This window comes from Astyanax mexicanus, chromosome 15 (genome assembly GCF_023375975.1).
Source record: "Astyanax mexicanus isolate ESR-SI-001 chromosome 15, AstMex3_surface, whole genome shotgun sequence".
In the NCBI taxonomy this organism is placed as follows: Eukaryota; Metazoa; Chordata; class Actinopteri; order Characiformes; family Acestrorhamphidae; genus Astyanax; species Astyanax mexicanus.
Genome location: NC_064422.1, coordinates 21,089,475 through 21,111,793, shown reverse-complemented (window position 1 = coordinate 21,111,793; position 22,319 = coordinate 21,089,475). Strand labels below are relative to the sequence as shown.

Sequence of the window (22,319 nt, the reverse complement as noted above, 5' to 3'; positions counted from 1 at the left end):
CCAAGACTGCTGAATTTCTTACATATATAGCACTGTAACGATTATTTCTTTACCAACATTAACCAAACTAATGATAACATGACCTCTTGTCACTGAAACTCGGTGGAAATAGCCAGTTGTTGCACATGTGTGTTCTGAAGTTTATTTGTCAGCCCTATAAATCACTAAGCAAAAATACCCCTTCTAGGCCAACCTGACAGTAGGCAGTCTGACAATAACTTGGTTATCTAAATGGTTGTTTGCATAGTAAAATTTTTTTACTAGTATGCAATTACACATAAAACTGTGACAATTTCATGGAAATCTATGATACAATATGACTAGATAAAATCATATATTGTAGTATGATTAATCAGAATGGGTTTATAAATCTTTGTGTCTGATATTATTACATAGTATCATAGCTGGTATCTGACATTTGATATCTGGGTTTGTTTTTGTAAAATTTGAGTTATTATTTTAGATTTTAGATTAAAACAGATTGCCATAGAAGCTAAATGAAGTGACCAGGTGTAAACAGGTCTTTTGTTTGACACATATAAGGATGTGTTTTCAGTACAGTAACAATAGAGGGCAGCAAATTACGATTTCTGAGGCATTTAATTTTTTTTCTTTCTGTTCTTCATGTTACAATGTTACACATAAAAACATTAGTAATATTTTCAATCTTGTCACTGTGTTAATGGTGACCCTGTGCTTTGGCCTTGAGTCCTAGAATGTGAAGTGACCATTAAAAAAAAAAAATCTAGATTGAGAACTTTTATAATAGTTCTTTTAAATGTTTTTTTGCATTTTCCATACTGTGTACAGTTGTATGGTTCAAGTATGGCGGCATGGTGGCTTAGTGAATAGCACATTAGCCTCCCAGAGTTGGGGTCCCTATCTGGGTGGAGTTTTTATTTTCTCCGTGTGTCTGCACGCGGTTCCTCTGAGCACAGTCCAAAAACATGGAAACCAGGTAAATTGCATATTCTAAATTGCCCAGAAAAATTCTCTATATGGAATACACTGCCACTTCTCGTCATTGTGTGTTGTGTGTAGAATGTACGTGTATGTGTACATTGTACAAAAGGTGCTATATAGTGCCAAAAAGCTGCTATATAAGTGTAATTGTAAGCAGGTAACTAAGTACGCAACAGACTGAGCAGCCTTGGCCAGCTGAAATATAATGTTCATTTTAAAATAAAACTGAAAAAAGCTGCGGTTCATTGTTAGAAAATCTTTAGCAACTTTTTACAGTGGAGCTCTCAGTCCATGTCTGTACTGATGTTTTAAAAACCATATGGTCATGAAAATTTGCCTTAAAGGCATGAAAAAATCATGGAAATGTATTGGTTAAAAAGTGTATGGACCCTGACAGTGTCTCTGGCATCATATATGGCATCATGTATTCATACCATATCATTTGGTGTAATAACTTTCTGTGAGGGAGATTTCGTATTGAAAGAAAATGTAATTCGGGTCGGCAGGAGTTTCACACCAAACCCATTGGACTGCTTTATTTACTTTATCTTAACTATTAATTAAAAGAATTCATCAATAACAACCCAATCGCGAGGAGAAAAACAATGCCGTTCACACTCTGCAATGATTGGGATCATAATGGAATAAATAAAGGCCACAGCTGTGCAGCAGGACTCATTAAAACGGCTATTAAACTCTGAAGGAAGAGGCGAAACGGAGCAGAAGTGGGCTCTGGGAGCTTTTTAATATTTGCTGCTCATCTGTTGCTCTGCCAGGAGGGGCGGTGGTCTAGACACGTCCAGCTGCCTGAAGTCTGAAGTCTGGAATACTCAAACAGATGACAAACATAGTTTTACCCATGTTTTTATTCCCTTTCTGATCAAAAGGGCATCAGATACTGAGGAGTAGGAGGAGGAACCAAACATGAGGAGTGCATAAACAAAACGATGGAGAAGGAAATGATAGTAGAAACTGTAGGAAGAGTAGGAACTGTACATTTGTTACTGTAAGTGGAGAATTCTATGGATCCACCAACATTTAATGCCATTTTAACTGGAGAGACATTGAGAGACATGGAGAGACTGGCATCCTTTCATTTCTTCAGTTCATTCTTAAGACAATAAAAAGTAGAGAAAGCATACATTTACGTAAATAATCCTCACTTCTGAAATTACCCACACGAGCATCACTTCAACAACACTGATTAAATCAACCAAATGTCGGCAAGGAAATCTAAAAAAAAAACATCCTGAGTGCCTTTCTGATGTACGCCTACGAAGAACAGAAACAGCACACAGTCAGAAGGCTGAAGTCAGTTCCACGTTTAAAGGCTTGGGACTTAATAAATGCATTTACACTAAAGAAGAAGAAGAAGAAGAAGAAAGAGGTTTCACTTGAGCCTATTTACACTGTTTATAAACCACTTCATGTGTTCAGTGTCTGACATATAAAAAAAAAGGGCAAGTCTGAAAGCAGCTGCTAGGGACGGATTGCACTCTGCTCAATTCTTGGGTGGTATGAAATGTGTTGGAGATGCTGATTGGCTGATGTTTGTTTGCATGTTGCAATGTTGATAAAGTGTCCATACTGTCAGGAAAAATCGTACCATACAAGAATAATATTGTTTACATAGATACCTACAATATAAATGTGACCTTATGTTATGTTACATGATGCTTGAAGTCATCATGATGCGTAAAAATAATTTATCTTAAAGGTTTATTCATGCTCGCAATTTAATATGAATACGTGTGGAGCCTTGTGTCTATCTTTGTACTATTTCTTATGTATTTTCTTCTGTATTTGTGCATGTTCTCTAAAAAAAATCATGGATATATCATGAATTGGATACACTGTAAACCCAGAAGTTGTTTGAACTCAAATGATGTAAGCCTGTTTTACATTAAATTGGATATTTCTAAACAATTCTCAACTATTTTGAGTTAGTTGAACACTTGTGGGCACATTAAATACATTCAAACTGAGATCTTTAAGTTGAACCAACTTATAATAAGTAATAAATAAGTTTAGTCTGTTGTTATTAACAGCTTCTTTTCCATTGGCTTCTCACAATCTATTTGCATAATGGGTGTGTCCAACAGTTTCTGACACTCACCATCAGTGTGTAGTGGTTCCCCCTGGGCTACTTTAGAAATAAATTAATAAGTTCTGCTTTAGTTGTAATAACTTGATATTTTAATTTATGCTAACTCAAGTTTTCATTCCCTGTTACTTAAAACATTTGAGCAAACCAGCTGCCTAAACTTAACTTATCTGGTTTTACAGTATAACAAAAATAAAAAGTTCAATCAACTTCCCCTTTAGTTGTAATAACTTGATGTTCTAAGTTATGCTAACTTAGGTTTTTATTACCCATTGCTTAACTTTTCTAAAGGCAATGGTTTCCTCAATTTCTTTAAGTAAATTTAACATATCTGGGCTTACAGTGCAGTACCATTAAAAATTTGCTTTATTGGGGGTAGTGTAGCTCAATATAGTGCAAGTGAAATTCAACCACTGTCATACGGACATGATGAACAATAAACATTTTCCATTATAAGGCGCATTTAAAATCCTTTAATTTTCCCAAAAATCATCAGTGCGCCATATAATCCATTTCGCCTTATGTATAAATGTTACCTGTCAGGATGTAAAGAGTACAACAGAGTTATACAGGAGTTTCAGTTTAGTTCTCCAGCACCAAGGCTGGAGCAGTATTAGCATTAGCCAGTTATCACACTAAGTGCTAGCTCTTTTGCCATTCAGAGGTGGGTATTATTGACCCGTAGCCTGCTGCTAACCCCGGCTAGCACTGCTAGAGCAGCATTAGCTTTAGCCTCTATTAACCGCATGCCACTAAGCGCTAGCTAGGTCTGTCCCCGTTCAGAGTTAAGTATATCGGACTGTAGTGTGCGCGTTTAACGTGTTAAAACAAGCTACGTGGGATGAACTGCTAGCTAATATCACCCTGGCTTTCACTCTGAAAACACTCAGGATTTGTCAGTGATTTGAGTGCTGTTGGGTGGCATTTAAATTACTAGTGTTCGCGGTTAGCCGCTAATGCTAATGCTAATGATGCTGCACCCAGCATTAGTGGAAATCTGGAAATCTAAGCTGTAAATAAATGGAAGCGCTTTCCTCACCCAAATAAACAGTTTTCAGGAGAGAAATCTGTGTAGATTAACATCCAGCACTTGTCTGAGTTTAAAATATATATATTTTTTAATTACAATTTTGTTTACTTGGCTTAGCTTTATTTAGTTACCCCTTATCGCCATCCAGCAGCAAGACCTGCTGAATTAGTAGGAAAACATGGTGACACCCTTGTTCCTTACTAGTGTTGCATAATGCACCTCATAATCCAGTGCGCCTTATAGTGCAAAAAATAGAGTTATTATATTATAGGGGGTTTTGTCCCCATTTGTCTCATATATATGCTGTGAAAACACCAACTAAATTATCAACTAAACATCAACTAAAAGGGCTTGTTAATAAGCAGATTACTTGAATTTATTAGTTGTGTTTGGAGAAAAGCGCCAAAATCCAGGGTTAAGAAACTCTGAGCACGCTAACATCGCTGTCAACAGAATAAAAACTAAATAAAAACATTTTCTAGTCTAGTTCAAAAACTTTTTAGTTTGGCCCCATTTGTGGCACCCAGCCTGGGGGAAAAATGTAGGCTTTGCAACATTTCTCAAAAAAGTTATAATAGTTAAAATAAAAGTTAAAATATTTTAGTTTTATTATCAGGTACCACTTTTTAAGATATGGCCAAATCAGATAACAATTAATGAACATAAATTACTTTTTTAGAACCACTGAACAGCCTGTATGATGCAAACACTTAGCTTAGATTATGTTTTGAGCAATAAAGTTTGTTCAAATTCAAGAGTTTAAGCATATGTCTTTAAATGAACAGTGAAAGTGAACTGCTATGCTAAAAACAGTTAGCTTTAGCACAAATCTGTCACAATTGATTACAACATACACAATGAAATGACCAGGTCTCACTGGAATGTTGTTAGGTTTTATATTGTTGGACACATGAAATGGTGCGTGTAAATAGGCTGAATGTGAACTCATGTAGTAATGTAGGACTGGAACTGAAGCTTAACCAAAGGAAAAGGATGCAGCAGGATGGCAAAAAAAAGAAACTGTATCAGAGGGTGGGATACTTTAGTAAGGTGGGTTTCAGAGGTTTAAAGGCAGGGAGACATTTACTACACGTGCTAAAACGAGTGCGGCTCCAGACACGCACTCTGTAAAAAGTCAGTGTTCTTTAGTTTTTTCGATGTTTTTGTTTTTGTACACACTGAGAACCAGCTCAAGGTAGAGCAGGAGGTCGAGGGGGGGTGAAGAAGGGTCAAGGGTCGATCTCCTCGGGGATGATGGTGAGGATGACGTCCTCGTTTCCCCGCCGGACCACCGTCCGGAGCGATTCGTCCTTCTTGATGCTCGCGCTGACATCGCTGGCTGAGGTGATCCGCTGGCCGTTGATGCTGATGATGACGTCGCTCTCCTGCAGCCCACCACTGTAAAAAAAAAAAAAAAAAGAGCGACGTTAACTAGCTAATATTTAATAGCCACTTTAAAAGACCATCCTCACATGTACAGCTCTGGGAAAAATAGAGACCACTTAAAAATTATTAGTTTCTTTGATTTTACCAAATTAAAAAAGCTCTGGAATATAATCAAGAGGAAGATCACAAGCCATCAAACCAAGCTGAACTGCTCGAATTTTTGCGCCAGGAGTGGCATAAAGTTATCCAAAAGCAGTGTGTAAGACTGGTGGAGGAGAACATGCCAAGATGCATGAAAACTGTGATTAAAAACCAGGGATACTCTTAAAACTTTATAATATAAACTTGTTTTCTTTGCTTTATTTGAGGTCTGAAATCTCTGCATCTTTTTTGTTATTTCAGCCATTTCTCATTTTCTGCAAATAAATGCTCTAAATGACAATATTTTTATTTTAATATATATTATTTCGGTAACACTTTATAATAACTTTCATTAATATACCATTAACTAATGATTAATAACTGTTATTTTTCATATTTTTAAGAAACTTTGTTGCTATCACATTTGTAAATACTAATTAACGCATTGGCAACATGAACGCCAATTGGCAAACATTTGCCAGGTTTAAAATTTGTATTTACTAGCAATTTATTAATGTTTAAATTCTGATGAGCTAATGATTTGGTACTTTTTAATATAAATATATCCATGCTGATAAGTAAGTGTCATATATGAGTATTTGTTAATATTCAAATTCATATGAACTACTGCTTTGTTCACATCTACTGATCATTAGTTAAACATATATTAATGAAAGTTATTATAAAGCGTTACCATTATTTCTACAGGGACTAGACCACAGACATTAGGAAATATAGTGTAGTTTGTGTTCACCGTCTTCTAGGCCTTCATTAATGGTTGGTTTTTAACCACAGAGTTGCTCTTGATTGAACATTCTTGGCAGATATACTCATACTGGTTTTGAAAGAACAAAGTAGAACTTTGTACCAATAGCTAATGCATAGCTAGCATATATGTCACATGTCACCCCACTGCTCATTGAGCTCCACTGGCTACCAGTTGATGCTCGCATCAAATTCAAAACTCTTACAATCGCCTACAAGGTGATGACAGAACAGGCTCCTTCCTACCTGCACTCACTCCTGAAGGCTTACGCTACCTCCCGGCCGCTGCGCTCCTCCAATGAACGTCGCCTCGCTTTGCCAAACACTCACACAAAGCATAAATGATAAAAGACTTCTTGAAATATGTATTTAGCACTTAAATTGGTCCCAATCCATCCTGATGTAATCTAGGCTTTAGCAGATGACCTACATTTTACAGTTTAAGATATCTCTTCTTTAGTGTTTCAACCCATTTTCATCCACAGCAATGGCATTCTTTTGACATTGACCACATATGACTATTGGCAGATGCTGTATTTTGTCTTGTGGTGTAACTAAACCAACCCACTATCCACTATCATCATGATTAGCATTCTAGCTTGTGGCTAGTGGTGTTTTATCTTGAGGTTTTCAAGTTAGATTCTGGCTACAGAGTTAGCTTGGGACAGAGCTTTTGTTGCAAATATGAAGCTTTTTGTAATAATATTAAAGTCACTATGACATTCAGTTGTATAATCTTTCTCTAAATGTCTCTTCACTTTAGGCCCTGACTTCACTACAATACACACAATAATACACATAATACTTATATTATACTATACATATAACACTTATATAATACTAATATAACATTGTAATAAAGCCAGAACTGCTGATTCATCAATTAAACATTCATCAAATAAACATAAAGTACCTGGCAAATAAACACAGCTAACATATTTACAATTACAAAATTTAATCACAATATTTTTTGGGAGTTTTAAATTGCTGGGATCATATTGATCCAGAGAATAAAGGGTGTTAGTACATTTTAGGATAGTAGGAGGGTTAATGAAGACAATCCCACAGAGAATAATTACTTTCTATATAAAACTAAAACCTAAAACTAGTAAATATCTTATAGTACTGTTTTAATATTCTTAGAAAAGCCTCAAAATGAGCAATAACATTTATACAGACTTAAAATATTCCAAAATATCATTGTATTGAAACATACTTGAGTGTACCATAAAATCAGCTTTTGAAGATTTATGTAAATACCATAGGCTTCAATTTGTCCCCTTCCATCCTGCTGTTTTCTAGGCCACAGCAAATGTCCCACATCTTTAAGATGTCTCTTTTTAGGGTTTCAACCCCTTTTCATCCACAGCAATGACATTCTCTGTACACTGACCTCATATAACTATTGGCAGATGCTGTCTTTTGTCATGTGGTGTAACAAAACCCACCCGCTGTGTCATCTATGCATTTCTAATCCCAGGCTAGTAAGCAGCCACAGCTTCTTCCTCCAGCATGGATGTGGTCAGAAGGGGCTTCCCGACAGTTCTACTGTATCGCCCTCCACCCTGTGCTCCCAGGTTCAAAGAGGAACCGGGCCTACGCACAGTGACAAGCCAGGCTTGACCATCTCTGCCACTGGGGGCAGTTTCCCTGGGAAAAAGGCTGACAGCTATTATGCGGGCAGGAAGCATGCACTGATAGCCCGTTCTTGGAAAGGCTAAAACAGCAAGTGAACGTTCCAGGGAGTGCATGCACACATGGGAAAGTATCAGTTTGGAGTAAACCATTTGGGAACGGTTCAGTCAGATAAGCTTTCTGACCAAACAGAGCACTGTGCCAGGAACAGAGTGGCGGATTATTGTGTCTCAAAAAAGCTACTCACACTTCTGCTGGGGTTTTGGGAATGACCTCGATGACGTAAGCTCCTGAGGTGACGTCCGGGAAGTCTGACTGCCTTTCCTTTAGCTCCTTGGCGAGGCTACGAGAGAAGAAGACAAATATATAGGGATTATTGTAATGACGTTATGGGTAGCACTGTTTGGTTTGTTGTTGATGATAGTGATGGTGTTTTAAGAGTTTTGATAAAGTTCACTTACGTTGGGGTGAGGGTCATCATTCTGACACCAATATACTTCTTTTTCATAGGTAACTTTCCTGCGGGACAAAGACAAAAAAAAAAAGGCATTGAGAAGAGTACATTGCTAGAGTAAAGGCAATGGAAGGGTTAATATAGGGCCCACCATTGGATACTGATAAACTGATAAACCAAGCATATGCATCTGTAGTGGTATACGACCCATCATAGGACAAAGGGTATATCAACTACAGGACCCAATACAGAACCACTGGTACACAAAAAAAACACAAGATAGTGTTGGTATAGGATCTACCACAGTACCATCATATAATTTAACACCAATTATAAGATCAATATAATCAATATAAAAAAAATGTGTGCACTTTATGTGTACTTATACCATGTTTACGGGACAGTAGTGGTATAAAACAACTATGGGAACACTCATAAAACCTCATCTGGATCATATGGACCACAATCATAGGACCACTGGTACACCAAACATACTGGTTTACAAGAATTGTTATAAGAAACACCATATGACCACTGATATAAATTATATTTTTTATTATTAATCATTAAGAATAATCCAGACATCCCAAGTCTACCGGAAGTTGCTGGAGTCTACCGCATATCAATAAAGGCTCCCTGATGCCCACAAGTCAGATAAAATCTATCGGAATCAAGAACGAGGGGCCCAAGAGTGAACACAAATGCGCACGCAGGCAACACAGACTTTTTCCCCTAATCAAATATGTGAAAGGAAGGGAGAGAGAGATAAAGTCGCTCCCCTCGTGTGCATATTCATGAAGTGCATGCAAAACAGAGAGGGTTCTCATTGGCCTATTCTCTACAAAGAGTCTGTGAGTCAGCCAATCAGTTTTTAGTGTGGGGGGCACTGTTTTTTTTCTCCTCTTGGACGGGATGCGTTCAGGAGCATCATGACTCCCATCAAAACTCATTTCACCTCTGACTACTCTAAAGAATATCCATGTCTGGTAAAAGACATAGATAAAAAACAATGTTTTGCCCCCCGTACAGTTTGTTATAGTAATTTTAGCATTGCCCACGGTGGACTAAATGATTGCAAAAGGCATGTTGAGGTGATTTAACGGGATGTCCAGGTCTGGGCGTACCTCCCTGAAATAATTTTCTGCAGCTTGGGATGTCTGATAATACCTGACAGAAATTCAAAAACATTTTGTGGTCCCAGATACCTTTAAGTGACCTATTATTAGTACATAATAATACTAATAAACTGATTAGCAACAGACGGGCCCAAGTCTGTACCTAATTGTAGCAAATAATCTGCTACTGAGCGCTTATTGGCAATTTCTTGGCTAATTTTCAAGTACCATATTTAAGGAAAAGGATAAGACCTGATTCCCCAGTCCCAACAATCTCACCTTTCGCCTGCCGGTCATGTGACTCCGTAAGGAACTGGCGTATCTTGTCTGAAGGAATGGCGAAAGAGATTCCAGCAGTCACCTTCAGAGTATTAATCCCGATCACCTCTCCATCCTACACACACAAATGAACAGAACACCCAGTGAGCAATGGAGAAATTATACTTTTTACACAAAATCAAACAACAACACTGACTCATGACCTCCATCTGCCAGAACACGAGGCTTTTAAAGAGGCTGGTGGACATAAACAGTTGCTCATCGTCTGTGTATACACAGGCGTTTGCCACGTATGCTGTAAGACTAAACATGCTAAATAATCTTGCTAAATTATATGGCATGATGCATCTTTTTCTCTTTGATACTGATCCCAAGACCACTAGTACATAAACATATGCAAAAGTTAGTCTTCCTGGGTCAAAAAAGTAATTGCTAGTGAAAAAAAACTGGCATAAAGAACTAGATCTGTCACATTCAGATTTTTCTTTTACCGTTTTTTTTACATTTACCATTTCATGCATAGGCTAATTTATCAACTACATGCATAAAAAAGAGAATGCTATCTTACCAAGTTCACCAAGGGTCCTCCTGAATTCCCATACTGTAAAAAGAAAAAAAAACATGCTAGTTTTACCCATAATCAAAAATAAATAATATTTTAGTGTGGTATAAGAACACATTAGAACACACCCACAATAATAAATTAAATGTCCATAAGCTCAGAGTTAACAGCTTTTTCAACAGTAATTAATTGAATTTTGGTTTTGTTAGCAAATTAGCTTGGTAGAAAAGCTAACTTTCTGAGGCATTTTTGTATTAGTTTACTTTACGATTCTTTATAGATGACTCATAGGTGCTCAACTAACATTAAACAGAAAATCTAATAAATGCAACTGAGCTCTCAGCTGAAAGTAATGAGTATTCTAACCTTAACTCAAACCTTAAATCAACCCACAATTCTAACCCTAACTCTAACATTAACCTAAAACCTAAATCTTACCCTAAACCTAACACTTAAATGTTAAGGTTTGTGGGACTCCAAGATCGCCGGTTCGAATCCTGTTCATTTTGCTTGCCATCGGCTACCGGAGCTCTAAGAGAGCACAATTGTCCTTGTTCTCTCCGGGTGGGTAGATCTCTCCCCACATTACTACAAAGGGGGATGTCGATCAGCACAAGGCGTCTGTGAGCTGATGTATCGTAACCGAGTTGCTGCACTTTTCTCCGAGCGTGCTGTGATGCTACTCGGTTATGCTGCATCAACAGCAGTTTAAAAAGAGGCAGTGGCTGACTTCACATGTGTCAGAGGAGGCATGAGCTAATCTTTACCCTCCTGGTGTGTTGGGGCATCACTAGTAATAGGGGGAGTCCTAATGAGTGGGTTGGGTAACTGTGGAGTTACATTCAATAGAGAATCATTTATATTAAACTCAAAAGTTCAGTTGCATTTAAAACACATTTAGTTGAATGTTAGTTAAACATCTACAAGGCATCAACAATGGACAATCCAAGTAAAGGGTTACTAACTTTTTTTTTGAGAAGTCATCTGAGAACATACAACACCTAAGCTTTGTGATTAGGAGCTAACATTGGCCTTTTTTGTTTTTGCTAGCTGTATTAGTAAGTGAACAAGCATCCAAGCAGAGTTACATTTTGAGTAAAGTACAGAACCTTGTAAACAAGGAGTCATTTACCCTAACCCTCGCCTGTATTTTAATTCAAGAAGTCATGGCCATGAAATCAACTCTTCAAATTGAGAAAGCAGAGTGAGTTTTAAATGTAATTAGTCCAGCACAAACAAGATACCACAGGTATGTGACAGTGAAGAATTCCCTGCTCAATTCCCATTGGTTTGGCTCGCCTAAATTCCTCTGAGAAGATGACAAACCCAGACATTAACACCAATATCATGACGCCTTGAACTACTGGCCAGCCAGTAAAAAAAGTCCCTAAGGCTTTGTGCATCTTTGTATTTACTGAAAAACAATTAGTTATCAACTACTAAATGTTTTTTTATGTACTGTAATTTATTAATATTAACGTACAGCTCTGAAAAAAAATAAGAGACCACTTAAAAATAAGTTTCTTTGCTTTTACCAAATTGAAAACCTCTGGAATATAATCAGGAGGAAGATGGATGATCACAAGCCATCAACCCAAGCTGAACTGCTTGAATTTTTGCTCCGGGAGTGGCATAAAGTTATCTAAAAGCAGTGTGTAAGACTGGTGGAGGAGAACATGCCAAGATGCATGAAAACTGCGGGTTAAAAACCAGGGTTATTCCACCAAGTATTAAAACTCTTAAAACTTTATGAATATGAACTTGTTTTCTTTGCATTATTTGAGGTCTGAAAGCTCTGCATCGGTTTGGTATTTCAGCCATTTTTCATTTTCTGCAATTTAATGCTCTAAATGACAATATTTTTATTTGGAATTTGAGAGAAATGTTCTCTGTAGTGTATAGAATAAAACTATATTCTATCCTTTTTTCCTGTTGTTGTGTCTATAATTTTTAATTAAAGAGCCTCCAATTCCTTATGAATGCCACAATATTTTTTTTCTTTTTCCCTATGTGAGGATTAATGGACATTATTGATTCATTATCAGAACACTAACAAAAAGTAATGTAACGTTATCAGAAGAGGGAGGCAGTGGTGGCCCAAAAATCTACTGAATGCAACTATATGATATATAATATGATGTTCACAAGAGGTAAACAGTCATTTCAGTAGCAAAATATTAGACTTACATTGATGATGGCATCAGTCTGGATGTAGTCCATGTCTGAGTTGCGCAGGCCCAGTTCCTTTCCTCCTCGCTGGGTTGTGCTAACGATGCCTGTGGTCACTGTGTTCTGGAGAGAGAAGGGGCTGCCGATAGCCACCACAAACTCGCCTGGCCTCAGGTCAGCTGATCTGCCCAGCAACAGCACTGGAAGCTTCATCTGCAGTGGACAAGGTTCGGAGGGTTACTTAATAATTATAATCAAAAACATAATTTATAATTGCTTACCTGTTAATAAATTAATTTTAACATAATCTAAGGATTTAAGTATTATGATAATGTAATCTGATAACACAGAAGTACAACAACATGTCTGAATTTATCTGAATGTAGCAAATCAAGAAATCATGGCCATCAAATCAGCTCTTCAAATTGAAAAAGCAGTTTTTGCTAGCTGTATTAGTAAGTGAACAAGCATCCAAGCAGAGTTACATTTTGAGTAAAGTACAGAACCTTGTAAACAAGGAGTCATTTACCCTAACCCTCGCCTGTATTTTAATTCAAGAAGTCATGGCCATGAAATCAACTCTTCAAATTGAGAAAGCAGAGTGAGATTTAAATGTAATTATTCCAGCATAATCAAGTTACCACAGGGATGTTACAGGGAGGAATTCACTGCTCAATTCCCATTGGTTTGGCTCCGGTCAGTTCCTCTGAGGAGCAGTGATAAACCCAGGCGTCAATGCCAATATCATGACGCCTTCAACTACTGGCCAGATAGTAGAAAAAAGTCCCTAAGGCTTTTAAATTGTGTGTACTAAAAAAACTCCTTGTTTTCCACTATCAAATGCTTGTATGTAATATATGCATTTTAATGTATGCATTCATTTATGTTTTTGTCTCCATTTCTGGTTCCATTAAGATTTTTTTTGGAAAAGAAATGTGTGTAAAGAACTATAAGATTTAAAGAAGTCAATGTCAAGGTTCTTTACCAATTCAAAGATTCTTTACACTCACAGCTTTAATAGGACCAAATTACTGTGTAGAGCATTTTGTTAATTCCACACAGTGTGGAACAAAAACTGTGAATTAATATGTATAATACTACAAATAGTTCTGACCCTGCAATGTGTCTGGCTGAGGGCCATTCTATAAGTGCCATTATCAGCAGGTAATGCACTGTAACCGAAGCTCTCCATGTATTACTCCGCCACATACAGGTAACCTAGCAATGATGCAGCGCTTACAAGCCAAACAGCGCAGCTACAAACAGAGCAGCAATGGAATTATTTTAACTTGCAGAGTTTTTATAACCAAACAGATCATATTTTTTGTCCTCTTTAACTCATAATCGTACCACAATATAATTGTGCGATCTCATGCCTACGACCGCCACACATCAGCTGATTTAACACCAAACTTGAATGAAAACGCTAGTTTTCACATCTGCTTAAACAAACTGCACCAAGGATGCAAACGAACCAGAGCCTGTTTTAACCAGACCAAACAGTGATGGTGTAATAATTTAGGAATTGTTTTGGAGTTTTAAATAAAAAGCCACTGTGTGGAAGTACAAAGCATGTGTTTTTAAAAATGTAGCCACTGTGTGGAAGCGCAAGACAGTAAGTGTTTCTTATAATTTGACAGAGAGTAGAAGTACAATTGAAATGTTCCTAATAAACTGGCCATTAAGAAGAAGGAAGTACATGGTGGGGATTTTTGTTTTGGCTTCTATTCACCGACTAAAGCACCTACACCTATATATGAGTGTGTGTTTGGTAGACTCGAGATTTGACATAGGAATAGCCTGCTGTGTGATGATCAGCAGTAAGCGCATTCCCAGATGGAGGACGAAAGAGAGAGCCATGGATTTCTTTTCACTTGAAGTGGAGAACATTAAACGAACGCCAGAACTTGGCAAGAAGGTGAGCGTAAACAAGATCCACCACCCAATCAGCAGCCCATCACAGCGACACCTGACTGCAGATGCCTTCAGCATAAAGTCACTCTTTGATTCCGTGCACAGGAGCAGTTTAGGAAGGGCCTGAGAAGGAATGTGACGCAGGACGCCAGGTCTGTTAAACGTGTTGAACGGCTGGGAAAAAGCTCTTCTTGATCAGACGCTGGAAATAGCCTTTCTTGTCAGGATAATGATGAAGACATCTGTCTCGTCCTCCTTCTCCCTCGCCATCTAACTCACACACAGCCACTAACCGTTCTTACAGGGCTGCTTTTCCCCATGTTGGAATATGAGCTTACTGGAAGTGAAACTCTTCAGAGTTTGTCTCCAGAACGGATGTGGCCTTCACTCAGTACGACTGCTCAGGTGATCTGTACCACAGTGGCCTCCTTAAAAACAGGTTCTTTCTGGCACTCCTGCACTGAGGAGGCTTTAAAAGGCCCTATTTCATTTACTTAACTGGAGATATCAAGTTATTTAATGTCTATTTATTGTAAGTACTTTTTAATAACAGATAACAGGATTGATTTACATGTCTAGAGTCACATTTTAGGGTTTAGACATCTAGAAAATCCACTTCTGTTTGTGTATATGGTAACTTTTTAAAATCTACAACTGTTTTGAGGTATTTTCCGTGGCTGCTGTTGTTGTAGCTAATGTTACTGCTAAGAAACCCAATATATGTCTGTTCCTACATCAACAGGTTTCTTTATCTTTCTGATGGAGACTCTCGGAGGTTGAATGAGTTATTTGCCTAATGCATCCTGTGTAGTGTAGTGAGAGAACACTGATAGACGACAAAACAAAAATTATTAAATGTAAAAAAATAAATATCATTAAATATAAATGTATTTTAATTTGGCACATCAATCGACTCTCATCAAACAATTTAAGCCATTTAAAAGGATAATAAGTCATAAACCTATATTATTTTTCTAGATAGTGTTTTTTGAGCAATGATGAGAAGCCCGAATGAAAACAAGCTCAAAGGAAATAGGAGTAATGAGGTTATTGTAAGGAGTAAGGAGTATAAAGTTCAGATAACAGTGTGATAATGTAAGAAGTAGAAGTAGAAATAATTATAGTATAGATATAATATATAATCAAAATTCAGATAGATCATCAAAATTCAAACCAAAAAGTAACATAACATAGTATTTGTACTTCATTACTTGACATCTCTGCATTTATAAATACATTAATGTGAGAGTCACTCAATATCACATATATATGTGTTGTGACCAATCATTTGTCTTCTGTTGGTGCATCCTTAACATTTGATAATAAAAATAATAATTATAAATCATATCTCATTGCCTTTCACATGTTTTCTGCCAGAGTAAATGACATCACCGGGTGCAGGTGACGAGATGACCCACAGGATATAAAAATCAAAAAGAAGATGTCTCCTGTGAAAAAGAGTTCAGTGTCTCCTCAGTGTCTTTACTATAGATCTCAGTGGCATTGGTGGATCAGCAGTTGGATCAGTGGTGGCTCCATAGTTTGTCATATGTTAATTCTCCTAAGCAATTTTAGAAACAAATCTGATCTCTAAATGAAACCTATGTGAGAATTCCAAATACATCTATAGTGACATCAAAGGCTAACAGGTGAGCACTTTGAATCACTTTCCTATTTGTATATTCAGTTTTATATCAATATCAAAGTAACAGTGGTGACCAAAACATTGAGATAGACATAAAATACGTATTTTTTTGTGATTGTCTTTTTATTTTCAGTTTATTAAGCAGTTATTTAACATAATAATATGGTATAATCCATCAGAATACACTGATCCATATGATCCATATAAATATATTTATCAATTAATGAAATAGCATAGTCTACAGATAAACAAATAAATCAAAATAAAGTTAAACCTTTAATCTTATTAATTGTTACTACAATACGCATGAAGCATGTGGGCGATTCTAGAATTCTAGAATGACCCATAAATATGGGGCACTAGTAAGTCACAGCTTCTTAACTATCTAATCTGCCACATGGTCAATAATCACTGTGGTCCTCAGTAGCAGCATTAATGGTGCTGATTTGGACAACCATGCCAAATACGTGAGTGAACCTAAAAAATGGTCCTCACTTCTGAACTGGGAACAGGAAAAGCCATGCTGAGCATTCCAGCATCCTAGCTTTTGCGTCTTTGTTTCGGAATTCTGCCATCATTCGCCCCCATGAAGATAACACAGCGAGCCCTCCTCCTGCGCCTCCCCACTGCTCTCCACATCTACTGCCCCCAGCAACCTACAATCTAGTTCTTACGCCCGCACACCAGGGTTCCACACCAAATCTGGCCCTTGCTAATCTTAGCTACACAAATGACATGCCTTTTCTATGCAATACAACATAAGCTATAAATAAGTAATAACCATCATTTGGTGGGGATCCTGTCTCTGAGGCTGCACCTGCTTGGTTAACGTGATAATGAGAGTGTTGGTGTGTTTTTATTGCTACTTGTGACCATTCATTCCGCTTTTCGTTGTGTTTTACGGAGGCCCTTGTTTAAATCTAATTTAAGGACCTGCTAATTCCTGCGCGTCATTAAATGCTCGTTCCTTTGTAAGTATACAGAAAGATTCATGATTCGTGAAAACAAATCAGTCATATTTTCACTGACCAAGGCCCAACTTGTTGTCATCTCCAACAAGAGAAAAGCAAAATAACAGTGATTAAACCTCACTACCACAAACGAGCAGGAATATTCAAGCTGCATGGGATGAATTATTAAAGTACACCATTAGAAACTAAGGAAATTTGATACCCAAAAGGCACTGATCAAAATGTGTCTGTACTACAGAGTACTGAAAGGTCTAACAAACTCCATGCCTGTTTTCGATACTTAAATTAAGACAAAGAAAAAGAGGAAATCAAATTGATATCACTGTCTTCAGATAATCATGCTTGTGTCTCCTTCTGCTAAGATCCACTTTTTCTTGTACTTTGTGAAATACAATAGATCTCTCTGAGTTGTATATGTATGCTGCACATGAAACTGTTCTTCCACCCCCATTGTCTGCAGTAGCTAAGAAAAGAAAATACTCAGAAGAATGACTCAATCAGGAAAAGTTCTGTGTCTACATCAACCTGTAAGTTCATGGCCTCGCCCACCTTGGCTCAGGAACACTCACAGAGAGAGCTGAAGCCGGGCTGCAGCAGAGAAAACACTGTCTCACTAGCTAAAGAGATTACAGCTCTGTTTACACCAACTAGTTAATGTAAGCTATCATGTGTAAGAAACTGTGGGTTTAAATAGGATCTCTGGTGGATTGCGCATGTTACAGAGACCTTATATATATGTACAGTAGAGAAGCCCAGTTTGACAAGGTAGCACCATTAGAGAGAACACCGGTCAAAGCGGACGCCTTTCATAGCAGATTTTATGATATAGAGCGGACTCTGGGGCTTTGACATGATGATACTGCCCGAGTTCTGAATCACCAAGTCTGAGATAAGAGTTTGGTAGCGGGGCAGCCTTCGCTCTCCTTGCGGCATTGGTAACATTTCTTTCGGCTTGCATGGCATTCATTCATACTAGAGACCACAAGTAGACATTTTTAAATAAATAAAAAAATAATGGAATGAGATCTTTAAGGGATTCAAATATGGTCAAATGGGTAGTTCACTGATCCACAAATCCACAACAAATTGTTATCTGTGTATCTATAATCGTTTCTTTAGGGCCTTTTTGCCTCTGGAAAGATCTGTTGTCTGTTGGCTGACTCATAATGGTCCATACACCATTGTTCACTACAGTCCCTTCATCTAATGCCAAATCCTTCCATCTTCCTCTACAGGGCTGAGATTACTTGCCTTCCCAGCTGCTACAGTAAATGCTTACATTGGCTGACTGTGAAAAACGATCAGGACGTCAAGGTTGAACATCGGAGGAAGCGGGACAGCAGGGAACAAGTGACACAAAGCACGCTGACCCAACAAACTCAGCAGCCATTCGAACATTGGCAGTCAGTCAGAGTTTAAAGCAAAATGAACTGCGAATAGTGGGGAACATTCTACAGACTTTCCACACTAAGTGACAGACCATTCTTGTCAGCGCAGACGCAGTGCCCGGATATGTTGCTGTTTGCTGGGAATGCTGTGGGTCTTTCATGGCAGGAACCAAGCTGTCACAGTTATAGAAGAAGTATGTTTTACTGGCTCAGCACCTGCTGGCTCGTTCTACACAGACAAACGAACGCCTGCCCCTCGACAAGTGCCAGCACGTTCGTGTACCGCTTTCGGCCCTGGCTGGATGCCACTCAACCAGGCAGCCAGACCAGGGCAAAATTTAGAATCAAAACAGTTCTGATAGCTGGCGAGGTACAAACATCAACAATGGAGCCTCAGTAATTCATAACCTCACTTCCCATTACCTCACTTGTGAAGCATACAGCTTCAGGGCCTCTATCACACATCACACATCAATCATTTGCTTGACAAAGAAATCTCATTAATCTCATTCCAGCTTTTGTATTAGTGTAATTGTATATGTGTATGCTATTCTTGCCTCTAGATAGTTCCTCCCTTTGTTTCACAACTGCAATTTGTCAAACAATTTGCTACATGCAAGACAGGGGCCAATAAAAATGATGCTTAACCATCCATGGCATGAATTACTTTTATTTTTTTTTTAGGGGAAGATTCAAAGGCACTCCCACTATGATCCTAGGATTGACGGTTTGAATCCTGTATCATGCTACTTGCCATCAGCAGCCAGAGTCTATGAGAGCACAACTGGCCATGCTCTCTCTGGATGGGTAGATGATGCTCCTTCACTCATCACTTTTAGTGTGATGTTCATCAACCCAGACATCTGTCAAAATTTTGTAATTGTCCTTCCAAATTTAGGAAATGTAAAATGGGGGGAAAAAAATATTTCTACAAGTCACATCTACAACAGGAAGTTACATCAGTTGGTTCTTCTGAAGACTAAGGGAAGACCAAAATTAAGTTCCCTCATTTGTTTTTCTGTATATTTGATCTTATTGTAACTGTATGACTGGGGAGGTCAATCTCTACAATCATTCCTGTTACCTATATTAATTCTTAGATCGTATTTGTTTATTTTTTAAATACAAATTTTATTTTTAAGGAAAATCACTAGAATGTGCTCAGGGTCTTATTCTATTAGCATAGCCACCATTTAAGTATTTGTAACTTTTTTGCTAATTCGATGCTAAAAACTCAGTCCTTTTACTTTAATTCATGTTACCCAACACATAAAAGTATCAGGAATGAGTAGCGGTAACGGGAGTGAGTTCCAGTAACAGGAATAATTGCTTTTTAAATGTCACATTTTTTTGACATTAGAAATATTTAAAAAAATTAAGTTAAGCTTCTCTCCACATTCACGTCGACTACATGGGAGTTTAACTTTAAGCAGCTAGCTCAATGCTGCTCTGATCTTCTGAACTCAAGTCCAACTCTTTTGATTGGAGCAAATTTGGTTCCTTTGGTCTGGACCAAACAATCCTTAACAGATGCTTTAACAACAAAATAGTTTGCTCTGGACTTTTCAGTTTGGTCCAAACCAAAGTAGCAGTTGTGAAATGGGCTGCAAACCATGGTCCGGATTAAAGGACTAGAGTTTGGTCTGTTCAAAAGAGGTCTCGCCCCAAAACAAAAAAGAGGTAAACAAAATAAAATAGTGTTGTGCCCAATTCTGACTCGCCTTGGTGTACAGGAGATAAGACATTCTGTTTTGAAAATTGAGTCTATTCTGAGGCATGAGAACAAACAATTTCAGCCAACAAATGTGAGTTAGGGAATTAGGAAAGTGAGTAACATCTGATGAACCTAAACACTTGGTCAGGCTAATGACTCAGACGCCTCAGAGCGTTTCCATATGGACGAAATGACTAAGACCTGCTGGCATAAACCAGCGAATGTAAGGCCAACTTAAATGGATGCCATGTCCCACTTGGTCTCTTGGACCCGCAGGGATGATATGTGACTCACTGAAGGCCTATCCATCACGCTCGACATCTGGTGTCTAATTAATGAGTTATGAGAAAAGAAACAAGAAGTGCACTACACCCAGAATGGAGTAAAATCGACAGTGTTGTGAAATAGGTCTATGCATCCCTCAGTTCCTCCTGGTAATTTGGTTGTTTCAGCTTCTCTCTTTCATAACATAGATCATCCAGCCATCTTGAACCACAAAGACAGAGAATAGTTCACAAGTGCACAAGTTCAGCCAAATAATGAACCTCAAAACTGATTCATATTGACAGATCTTCTAGGAAGCAAACAGATGGAACTAGAACACGCCTGCACTGTCCTGTGCACATAACCCTGTCAGCTGCATCTGTACAATCCAATTTGATTTTGCAAGAATGAAGTAAACGCCTATGAGTGACTGTAGAGAAGCTTTGGGGCCTGACACTACGTTCATTTTGTGCTGGCCTGCATTACAAAATCAAATCTTATACCAATTTTAGGTCCAGATAAATCCTAAAGGAGAATGTCCAAGCTCAGTTGTACTTGGGTTCTGCAGCAGGACAATAATCCAAGGCACACAAACAAGTCCAACTCTGAAGGTTTTGGAGTGGCCTAGTCAAAGTCTGATTCAGATGTTGTGATATGATGTTAAACAACCCCTCGCAATGTGGCTTAATGTGGAAAATTAAAACAATTCTGTAAAGAAAAAAGAGCAAAAATTATTTGCCAGTTCTCAATAAAGCTTGATTGCGTTTGTTTCCACCAAGGGTGGAACAACCAAGTTATTAAATTTAGGGACAAACCTTTTTTCACACAGGCCTAGATTGGTTTGGACAGTTTTTTTTTTCCATTAAAAAATTTAATGATCATTTAAAAAGTGTTTTTATATTAAATTGATTTCGCAATACTGTGATTCTACGATAGTCAATATATCGCAAAAAAAATGATCGCATTAAAAAAAGAGGATCAAATTTTACATTCACAGATTGAGGGGCTTTCATTCCCCGTCACTTTCACTGTTATAGTAGATCTGACAGTTGGCTGTGGAATATTTAGTAATGAGTAAGGAAATTTCACGACTGGACTTGTTGCACAGGTGGCATCCTATCATGGTACCATGCTGGAATTCACTGGGCTCCTGAATGCGACCCATTCTTTTACGAATGTTTGTAGAAGCAGTCTGCATGCCTTAGTTTTATACACCTGTGACCATGAAAGTTATTGGAACCTGGGTTCAATCACCTGGGATTTGTATGGGTGAGTTTACAGTGTAAAAAAACACCAACTTTAGGCTGTGGAGCAGTGGAGCTCCATTCAATATCTTTGAACTTCTAACATTTGTACTTGTGAGGATCTCTTAAGGGGCTCAATAGAATAAAATGCTCACTGCAATATTGCTGTAGAAATTCTGCTGTAGAAGAGAAGAAGATGCTACTGCAGCAAAAGGCAAATTTTCTTACCAACAGCTCTGAAGAAGAATATTTAGAAGAATATTCATGCCTTAAAACATAGTTTCAAGCAAATGTACCCAATGGTTTGACCAGTAGTTTGCTTGTAGAAGAAACATTTTTTTAAGCTCTGAGCCAGAAAAGAAATATGTCCCTCACTCACTCGTGGGTTCGTTCCTGTGCCGGTACCTTCCTAAGCATGCTCTTCAAAGCAGAACCTTGTAAATATTTCTCCACACAGCATGATCTGAACTGGCAAACATCTGAAAAGCAGGTTTGACCTGCAGTGAGAAGTGTATTGTTGTTGTTTCTACAGTTGGAGAAGCTGTCTGAGGACCTCCCAGCTGGGAATCGTACCTG

The 22,319-nt window shown here is 38.0% G+C and overlaps 1 protein-coding gene across 1 annotated transcript in view; it reads right to left on the bottom strand.

Annotated features, from left to right (window-relative positions):
* Positions 1-1,811: 1,811 nt before the first annotated feature.
* htra1b (HtrA serine peptidase 1b) overlaps positions 1,812-22,319 on the bottom strand; it is a 54,915-nt gene continuing 34,407 nt past the window's right edge. Inside the window, exons 4-9 of the mRNA XM_022669165.2 lie at positions 12,622-12,816; positions 10,441-10,473; positions 9,873-9,987; positions 8,486-8,543; positions 8,272-8,367; positions 1,812-5,495 (exon numbers count right to left, since the gene is read on the bottom strand). Of these exons, the coding sequence (XP_022524886.1) occupies positions 5,327-5,495; positions 8,272-8,367; positions 8,486-8,543; positions 9,873-9,987; positions 10,441-10,473; positions 12,622-12,816 (666 nt within the window). The 3' untranslated portion in view covers positions 1,812-5,326. The remainder of the gene's footprint in view (positions 5,496-8,271; positions 8,368-8,485; positions 8,544-9,872; positions 9,988-10,440; positions 10,474-12,621; positions 12,817-22,319) is intronic.